The 9,486-nt window shown below is 55.2% G+C and overlaps 2 protein-coding genes across 4 annotated transcripts in view; both read right to left on the bottom strand.

The window, feature by feature from the left end:
• Positions 1-2,990: 2,990 nt before the first annotated feature.
• PRR22 (proline rich 22) lies at positions 2,991-4,733 on the bottom strand. Its single transcript, XM_023518066.1, has 3 exons — positions 4,588-4,733; positions 4,426-4,488; positions 2,991-4,039 (listed from the first exon to the last, which is right to left on the bottom strand). The coding sequence occupies exons 1-3, from the start codon at positions 4,715-4,717 to the stop codon at positions 3,003-3,005; spliced, it is 1,230 nt and encodes a 409-aa protein (XP_023373834.1). The 5' UTR covers positions 4,718-4,733; the 3' UTR covers positions 2,991-3,002.
• DUS3L (dihydrouridine synthase 3 like) overlaps positions 4,496-9,486 on the bottom strand; it is a 6,508-nt gene continuing 1,517 nt past the window's right edge. Inside the window, exons 3-13 of one of the 3 annotated variants that reach the window (XM_003797979.3) lie at positions 8,760-9,266; positions 8,204-8,245; positions 7,883-8,035; positions 7,504-7,620; positions 7,147-7,212; positions 6,957-7,067; positions 6,649-6,745; positions 6,425-6,500; positions 5,682-5,870; positions 5,462-5,590; positions 4,496-5,348 (exon numbers count right to left, since the gene is read on the bottom strand). In XM_003797979.3, the coding sequence (XP_003798027.1) occupies positions 5,276-5,348; positions 5,462-5,590; positions 5,682-5,870; positions 6,425-6,500; positions 6,649-6,745; positions 6,957-7,067; positions 7,147-7,212; positions 7,504-7,620; positions 7,883-8,035; positions 8,204-8,245; positions 8,760-9,266 (1,560 nt within the window). In that variant the 3' untranslated portion in view covers positions 4,496-5,275. The other 2 variants (XR_001161617.2, XM_023518065.1) reach the window with 2 other exon arrangements.

Consider the following 9,486-nt stretch of genomic DNA (forward strand, 5'->3'; position numbering starts at 1 on the left):
CAACTCCTGGGCTCAAGCGAGTCTCCTGCCTCCACCTCCCAAGTAGCTGGGACCACAGGCGCCCGCCACAACGCCCGGCTATTTCTTTTTTTTTTATTGCAGCCATCATTGTTGTTTGGCAGGCCCAGGCTGGATTCGAACCCGTCACCTTAGGTGTATGTGGCTAGCGCCTTAGCCACTTGAGCCATAGGCACCCAGTCTTAAAATCAAATTTTTAGAGCACTGTGTGTATATTCTACATGCACATTGTTTACCTGATACAAGCTTTGCAAATATTTTCTCCCAGGCTTTGACCTGTCTTTATTTCCTTAACTGTGATTTTTAAAGAGCAGATACTTTAATTTTTGTTGAAATCAAATTTATCATTTTTCATTACGTAAGCTCATGATATGTCTAAGAAATCTTGCTTAGCTCAAAGTTACGAATGTTTTTGCCTACCTTTTAGAAATTTTATAGTTTTAGATCTGTGGTCCATTTTGAGTTCTTATTGTTTACAGTGTAAAGTATGAGCTGGGTTTCCTGTTTATATGAATATACTGAAAAGACTCTTCCTTTTCTACTGAACTGCCTCTGTACTTTTGTTGAAAATCAGTTGTCATTTCAGCATGGGTAATATCTACTATTCAGTAAAAACTTGGGCAGGGTCCCACTTCTCATTACTCTTAGTTAAAAAAAATTATATATATAAATATATATACACACACATATATATTTATTTATTCATTCATTCATTTACTCTGTGGTCATTTATAATTGTTCCATAGAGCCTCAGTCTAATTACAACCCTCCACTGCCATATATAAAGCAGTGACTAGTTACATGGCTCTCCCTGGTGGAGCCAGCTCTGCCCCATCCTGAGGTTACTCAGGGGACTGTCCTCTGACCCTCTTGCCCAATAGGAGCATCTAGGGTCCTGAGTGCACTGTGTGGAAGTAGGTTGGGGCAAGGTGAGTCCTTCCTGGACAGGCACTGCTAGGCCACTACCCAGTAGTTGCACATGCTAGGCAGGTTGCCTGGACTCTGTCTCTAGGCCCATGGGCAGAGCACCGTGTTTCCCTCCAGCCAGGCCTTTGGGGAACAGGATGGTCCCCTGGACTCTGTCTCCAGGCTCATGGGCAGAGCACCATGTCTCTCTCCAGCCGGGGCTTTGGGGCCTGTCCTGATCAAGCTCACCTTAGGACTGGGCCATTTACAGGCTCTTTTCTTTCTTTTTCCTTTTTTTTTTTTTTTAATACAGAGTCTCACTATGTCACCCTGGGTAGAGTGCCGTGTTGTCCCAGTTCACAACCACCTCAAAATCCTGGGCTTAAGCAATTCTCCTGCCTCAGCCTCCCAAGCAGCTGGGACCACAGGCGCCTGCCACAACGCCCAGCTACCTTTTCTTTTTTTTGGTTGTAGTTATCACTGTTGTTTGGCAGGCCCAGGCTGGATTCAAACCCGCCAGCTCCAATGCATGTGGCTGTCACCCTAGCCACTGAGCTAAGGGGGCCGAGCCGTTTTTTCAGTTTTTTGTAATTCACTTAATCTAACACTCCCCACCAAAAAAGTCGTTTTTGTAATCATTCCATTATCTACCATTCCTATTGGTGCTGTTCATTGAAAGCTGCTGGCCAGGTCCCTGGCAAGCATCTGCCCTGTGACCCTCACTCTGTGTTTACCCAACCACCTCATTTGCTAAGCCTCCCCTTCATTTGAGACTTTGGTTTCCCTTTCAAAGACACTCCTATGAGGCTGCAGGGAGGAGGGGCTCTCCAAGCCTACATGTGACAACATGGGACCAGCAGGGGTAATGCAGAGGCCAGGGCAGCCCACAGCACAGGCCCTGGGTCTTGGGCTCCCCACCATAGTGGCAGCAGCTATGCAGCACAGACACTGTCTCCACCTCCCTGAATTTTTGACTAAAAGGCTTCCACAAGAGCAGCCATAGAGAGCAGGTGGCAGGTGCCTAACTTTGCCCCAAAATTCACCACCCACATCTCCTGGACTCCCCCAGCAGACTCTGTCAAAGCCCATGCACTGAAGGCTTGGGAAATCCATCCCAGACAGGTGTCCTCAGAGGAGGTGCTCGATGATACTTTACATCCTGTTTCCTTGCATGTTCCTTGGGAAATGAGGCCAGCCTCTCCAGGGTCAGGGTCACCTTGAGTGTTTCAAGGCAAGGTCTGCTTGCTCCTCCAGAGAGGCAGGTGACAACATGCATGTGGGTCAACTTGGAAGGCCACCAACTCTCTGGAGTCATCCTGCTCTTCCTAGGCTAGACCTACTCTGTTTCAGAACCAGCAGTGACTGGGCTGTCTCTCACCCCTCTAAGATCCAGATCCCTGGTGTGGCTCGTCAACCCCTGGCCCCTAGGTGCTGTCTGCATGTTCCCATCTCAGGTGTGCCTGCTTGGGGCCCCTGTGTGCTATCCACGCCCTCCTACCCTCTAAGCATGGCTCCTTGATGTGTGAGCAGTGCCTTCAAGATCCCTGACACACACCAGCACTGGCCTCCACCCTCAGACCCTTAGCATCCATATTCCCCACCACTGGCAGCTGGGTTGTGGCCCAAGACCCTGGGGCCCCTTCAAGGCACTGCAAAGATAGCTCTTCAACCCACCCTCCACCAGCAGTAGCTTCTTGGGGTACAGGAGAGTCCACTTGGGCCACTCCCAGAGCCTGTCCTGCTTGCTGTGTACCTCCAACCAAGTTCCTGCCCTCTCTGGGCAGCTTGCCTTCCCCCACCAAACATGAGGGTATGAAAATCCTTACAACGCAATTAGGCCTCCTACCTCTGCCGTACAGTCTGACTCTCCAGGGCTGAGAGATGAGGGGGTATAGGGAGCCCTGTGATGCCAAGGCTGCCCTGCTTGGCTCTGGAAGCCTCTCTATGAGGCCTGGGGAACAAACCTTGCCTGCCCACTGGACAACAGGGCAAGGGGATAGGCATTCATATCCAGTTCCCACACACCACCCGCAACCCAAGGCCCTGAATGGAGGTGGAGCTGAGAGATCAAACATATTTTAATGGGAGACAGCGCCCAGGTCCTGCCTGGGCCCCAGGGATGCAGCGCTAGCTGGGGCTGCGGGCTGTTTGCCCTTCCCAGCCAGCCTCCCCTTCTTGGTAGCAGAGGAGCCAGTCTTCCTCTTGCTGTGTGGGACTGGAGCAGCAGCAACCACAGAGCGGAGCCCTGGACGGGCCAGCGGCTCGTCATCCAGCGCCCTGAAGTTGAAGAAGCAGTCCACGTTGGACACAGTGTCCAGGATCTCAGGTACACTATAGTCAAAGGACAGCAGTTCATCCGGCAGGTGCAGTGAGCGGATGTCACTGGCTGAGTCGTCACCACCACCGCTGCCATCACTGCTCTCTGGCAGGGCAGGCCAGGGGGCCTTGATGGGTGTCCCTTCGGGCTCAGTGCTGCCTGGCAGGCAGTCAAAGAGCTTCATGGCATCCTCCAGCAACACCTTGTCAGGAAGCGCGAAGGCTCTGGCTGCCTCAGGGGCCTTGGCCTCACCTGCTCCCAGAGGAGCCGTCTCCTGGGCCTCAGCCATCTTTGGTTCACCAGGGCTGGGCGAGAACGGCTGCTCCTTGGCAGGAAAGGCCTCAGGTCCTGGGAACTGGCCAAAGTTGCCCTTGAGGTGGCCGTAGGTGCTAGGGGGCAGTGTGGGCTCCTGGGGGAGTGTGATGACAATTGGGGCCACCTTGTTCTCCTTGGGGGCTACGGGGGCCAGTTCCACAAATGCAGGTGGCCCTCCATCCCCCACAAAGCCCAGGGCCTCTGGGCCAGGCCCCTCAGGGGGGAAATAGGGTACCAGGTACTGGGCCCCTCCAGGCACCGGCTGATAATGGGAGTATGGGGTCTGTGGGGGTGGCCCCGGGGCTTTGAGGTAGTGCTGGGGCTCCAGGAGGTAGCTGCCAGGGGAGGTGGGCCCCCCAGCAGGCCCCACGCTGCCCGCTGCCACCAGCTTGTACAGGGACGACTGGCCGAAGTCAGTGGTGGCCCACTCAATCCGGTAGATTCGAGGGTCAAAGAAGCACCCGCAGGGGGCCATCTGGAAACCTGCAGGCCGGGGTGGGGCCCTGAGAGCAGCTGCAGGGCACCACCCTGAGGCCCCACAGCCTGCCTGGGGAGGCAGGGCCCACACCTGGGGGGCGGTCAGGGCCACAGGGAACAAAGGCCTTGCCTTAGAGGCCTGTCTGGGAGACAGGAATGTGACTCTCACCTTTAGGTGCACACTTGGGGAAAGACAGAAATAGATACTGTTTGGAAGGCCTTGGGGACGGCAGAGCCAGATCTTATCTCTGTGATTCTCATCACAGGGAATGGGAGACACAGACCTTGCCCTTGGGGTCCCATAAAGAGGGGTCAGGGGCAGGAAGGGTCCCTCCCATGCTAACCTGTTCCCAGCTACTTGCTCATCAAGGAGGGGGAGGGAAGGTCAGTACCTGCTGGGGGGGCTGGAAACACCTCTTTCTCTTTGTTTTCGGGGTGGTACAGGGTCGCAGAGCCTGTGGACAAAGGTGCCAGGGTGGGTGGGTCCCTGGGGCTGGTGGGCAAGAGCCCTGGGCCCCCATCCTGCTGGGCACCCTGCTCACCCCAGCTCGTACCCACAGCAGGAGGAGGCTCTGCACAGGCAGGAGTAGGCTGGCTGCCCAGCCCCTCAGCACCTTCCAGACCCCGAGGCCCGAAGCCTTCTTGGGGAGCTGCAGGTGCGTAGAAGGTTTTGGGGTGCTGCATAGGGAGGTGGTGGTGGCCCTGCCTGGCAGGTCAGGAGGGAGCACAGGTAGCTCACCCAGAGAACAGACTCAGAGTCCCATAGAGTTCTGTTTGCCTGGTTACTCCAAGCAGAGGGTTCCAGGCCACAGCCCACACACTGGTCAGAGTTCCGGGTGTGGGAGTGGCCCAGGGAACAGACGGGGTGCCCACAGGACAAATGGACCTGAAGTGAGGTTCCTTGCCTTCTGCCTTTTCCAGCAATACCCATTTAACAGCTGTGAAGCTGCCTCCTCCAGGCAGGCTGCCCTAATCCACACCCAGGCAGACCAAGCCTGCCCAGCCTACACACCCTACTTCCTTCCTCCCAGTCAAGGGCGCATGGGGGTGGCCAGGAGCCTCCACAAATGAGTGACCAAATCAGGAGGAAGGAGCAGCCAAAGGGCAAGTTCTGGGGGGGACCAGGAAGTGGCAGCCGCAAATCACAGAAAGGCCTGGATTTTAAGAGAATAAAATTTATTGTCCTCCTCCATTTACTTGGGGGGTCCTCAGAAGGCCTCCGCCCGACCCTGGCATCCACAGCTATTTGTATGCATTGGCCTTGTGTTTTGGCAGGAAAACAAAATTGGGGGGCACTGGTCCAAGGAGCATCTCACTGTAGGGAGGGCAAGCAGGAGGCAGAGTCAGGCTGGGAGCTGAGGCACAGCCCCCCTCATGGCAAAACCCACACCACATACCACAGCCCCTCAACCCCCTACCCCCTGGCACCTGATGCGGATCCAGTCAGAAGCCTTTTGACTGGCCATCAGAGTCTCCAGGTAGTCACGGCCCAGATAGTATGGGGGGCGCTCATTGATCCTCTGTGGGAGCTGCTCCAGCAGACCCACGGGCACATACCTATAAACAGATGGATGGTGAGGTCAGGGTTGAGCCAGCCCCTGCTGGGCCTGGCCCACATGCTTCCCAACCTGTGGGCCCTGGTGCCCACCTGCACAAGAAAGAAAGCCACTCAAGCATGAAGCGCCGTGTCTTCTCCACACCCTGCGTGTCAGAGCCCCAGTGCTCCAGGCCATAGTCTGTGAAGTCCCGCAGGATGTCCAGGCGCTCAGATGACGAGATGTCCCAGTGCCGCTGCTCCTTGATCTCCGTGAATAACCAAGGCTTCAGCAGGGCGCCACTGTGGGGCAGGCAGTGGTCAACAGAGCACAGACCAAAACCTATAGGCCTAAGACACCTGGTCGTGGTCACCTGACCTTCAAACCCAGCATTTTTTTTTTTTTTGAAACAGTTTCACTTTGTCACCCTCGTTAGAGTGCCATGGTGTCACAGCCCACAAGCTCAAACTCTTGGGCTCAACCTCAGCCTCTCTAGTAGTTGGGACTACAGGCACCCACCACAAGGTCTCACTCTGGCTCAGGCTGGTCTTGAACTTCTGAGCTCAAGCAATCCACCAGCCTCAGCATCCCAGAGTGCTAGAATTATAGATGTGAGCCTGACTCAGAACCCAGAATCTTAAACCCACAGATATCAGATCCCATAGCTGCAGAAACTTCCATTCCCCTCTTCCTCTATTAGCTCCAACCCCTAATCCCTGTCCCAGAACAAACAGCACAACACAGAGCAGAGGTGGGCAAGAGCATGTCATGTTCTGGAGCGCCTGCTCTCTCCCCGCCAAGACTGGGCACTCTGAGAGGCTCAAACTGGTTTTCTGCATCCTCACTGGGCACTTACCGGGCAATCATAATCCCAGCAACACCAGTCTGCATGGCGCGGTTGGCATCCTCATATGACAAGATGTCCCCATTTCCTGAGGGGACAGAGGCTGTGGTCTCAGGGAGCTGCAGGTGGGGGCATGCCGGCAGCTCTTTTAGTTTGTGCTCAACCAATAAATAGGTTGATGGGAAGAAGTCCTAGGAGGGTGTATAGCCTTGAGTTGCAGAGGACAGGGCACCCACCAAACAGAGGCATGGGGCTGGCTGCCTTCACACACTGCTCGATATACTGCCAGTCGGCCAGCTTGGTGTAACGTTGCTCCCGAGAACGGCCATGGAGCTAGGGGAGAAGCCACCATACAGGGAGGGAGGCAGAGTAAATGAGAGGCAGAGAGAAAAAGATGGAGAGAGACAGGCTGAGAAATAAAGACAGAGACAGAGGCAAGTGGCAGATGGAGACAGAGACAGAGGGAAGAACAGGAAGAGAGGGGCTGTTAGGAGGAGACACAGGGCACCCCGAGGCCCAGATGCCCACGTGCCCTGAGACCCACCGTGACAAGGGCCGCACCCCAGCCCCACAGCTCAGGCAGCAGGCGGTGTGCCAAGTTCACACGCTCCTGGACACCAGTGCGGATCTTCACCGTCAGTGGCACGTCCAGCACCTGTGGGTCAGTGGGAAAGTATGGTCAGCAGAGTCCAGAGTCATTGCGGGTAAACACGGGGATGCTAGTTTGGTCCTACCTGGTTCATGCCACGGACGATCTGCTGGAACTTAGTGGAGCGATTCATGAGGGCACAGCCCCCACCCTGGGAGACACAAGTGGGCAGGCTGAGCCTCACAGCCCTCACCCTGCCCCCAGCCTCCCAAATAGAAGACAGAGATGCAAACAAAGAGCAGGCGCCCCAGGGCCACATACATGTCCCCAAATCACTGACCCACCACTTAACACATCACTTGCAGGCTCAGTGCCCTATCCAGATGGGAAACCGAGACACAAATTCACAAGGCACAGAAAGTGGCACTGCTGGGTCCCAGGCCCCCATCCACCCCACGCTAGCCATGCCTGTTCTAGGGCTCCAAGGCTGAGCTGCTGCTACCTTCTTGTACACAAGGTCAATGGGGCAGCCGACATTGATGTCCACAAAGTCCACCTCAATGGTGCGGTTCAGCAACTCGGCACACTTGGTCATGGTGTCAGGGAAGGCACCCTCCAACTGTGGCAGGGCAGGGCAGGAGGTGAGAGACATATCCAAACCCTCCCTGTCTGGCTGTTCCTTGTCCCCTGGGGTATCCTAAGCCCACAGGCTCTTCTCCCTGGGCCTCTCTGGAAAGCACCATCCCCCAGCTAAGGCCATCAGCCCTTGGAGATGGATCGGGCTATCACCCCATAGCTGGTCAAGGAAGCAATCAAGGCAGACGTTGAACCCGGCTGGGAATCACAGTGATTGAGGCCCCTCAAGGCAAGTGGGCACTGACCTGAACACCAAAGATATCCTCACACTGGTGGCGTTTGAGCAGAGCCCACTCAGACATCTGTCCCTGCAGGAGGTTAGTGCAGACAGCCATTTCCCCACAGGTCACATCTGCCCCAAAGCGTTTACAGATCCGCCTAAAGGGCAGGTTCCCACACTGGGAGTAAGAGAACACAGACAACACACTAGTGCATGGTGAGGAGGGACCCCAGATGCCTACCCCAGCCCCAAGACCCAGCAGGTAGAGACAAACATTCAGCACTATCTGAGGGACCACACTGCTATTCAGCCCACCCCATCAGCCAGCTGCCCACCCATGTCCTACCGTGGTAAGGGGGGCCAGATACAGTTTGCCACTGATATCCAGCTGCAAGGGGAAAAAACATGTCAGCAAAGCTCAATCCTCCAACCCAGCTTCTGAGGCCTCTGTGGCCTCCCTTCTCCCCAGAATCTAGGACATGCTTTGCCCTGCCTGGACTGGCCTGGTTCCTTCTCACCTATGGGCTTCTGCCAATTGATCCCTTTATAAGGAATGTTCTTTTCCCTGTATTCTCTTCTACTGGAGAGCGTCTACACAATCATCAAACCCCCAATCCCAAATGCCCTCTTTTCCATACTATTTTCATCTGCCAAGGTGTGACTCTCTGGGACTGATAATGTATGTACAGCTCTTTCTGCACCCTACACTGGGCTCTCTGTTCAAGGAGAGTCCAGAACAGAGCACAGAGAGGAAGTAGCAGCAGAGAGATCCTCAAGAGCATAACCTTTAGCTCCCATGCATCTAGAATAGAAACCTGGATATAGCTAGTGCCTAACTGACACAAGCTGAATAGACAAGTGTGCTCCTAGCATCACCCTCAATAGAGAGCCATGATACGTACCTGCTTCTTCTCACAGGGCCGCAGCCTAATGATGTCCTCATCCGTCAGAGGCCCACAGGTCCGCACTGGAGGGGGAGGGGTGCCAGTGGCCAGGGATGAAAGTTCCTCCTGGGACTCAGAGTGCCCTGGAGCACCCTCAGCTGCTGTGACCTCACGGAGAGCTGCAGCAGGTGGGGAGTCCTGGCTTAGCTGGCGCAGGGTCTTCTCTGCTCGCTCAAAGTGGATCTTACGCTTCCGCAGCTGCTGCTGCAGAGTTTTATCCAGGCCATTGCAGACAACGGGTGAGAGGCGGGCCCAGCGGGCTACCAGATCCTCCTGTACCAAGTTCTGGCCCTCTGGCCCCAGATGTGCCATGGCAAAGCGGCAGGTCACACCATAAGGGCACCTGCCAAAGGTCTCAAATAGCACACAGCGGGGGCCCAAATCAGCTGGCTTTGTCTCCAGGTAGCAGCCCACATCATGCAGGAATCGGCAGCGGTCACCAAAGAAGCACTTAGCCACCGACCCCTGCACATAACCAGCACGAGAAAAAGGAATGAGGGGGAGAAGTTGGGGCAAGCTGGGTCTGAAATCTGGATTGCCACTCATGGCTGTGTATCCCTGGAAAGTCAGCAACCTCATGTGCCTTGGTGGCTTCATTTCAAAAGCAACCACAGCTCAGTGCCTGTGGCTCAAGTGGCTAAGGCGCCAGCCACATACACATAAGGTGAAGGGTTCAAATCCAGCC

Source organism: Otolemur garnettii, unplaced genomic scaffold (assembly GCF_000181295.1).
Source record: "Otolemur garnettii isolate 467f Iridium unplaced genomic scaffold, OtoGar3 scaffold00127, whole genome shotgun sequence".
Taxonomy (NCBI): domain Eukaryota; kingdom Metazoa; phylum Chordata; class Mammalia; order Primates; family Galagidae; genus Otolemur; species Otolemur garnettii.

Coding starts and splice junctions, on each gene's coding strand:
- PRR22 (XM_023518066.1), bottom strand. CDS start 4,717: ATGCAGCACCCCAAAACCTTCTACGCACCTGCAGCTCCCCAAGAAGGC. Junction 4,489..4,587: donor AGAGCCTCCTCCTGCTGTGG/GTACGAGCTGGG, acceptor CTTTGTCCACAG/GCTCTGCGACCCTGTACCAC. Junction 4,040..4,425: donor GTTTCCAGCCCCCCCAGCAG/GTACTGACCTTC, acceptor CCCGGCCTGCAG/GTTTCCAGATGGCCCCCTGC.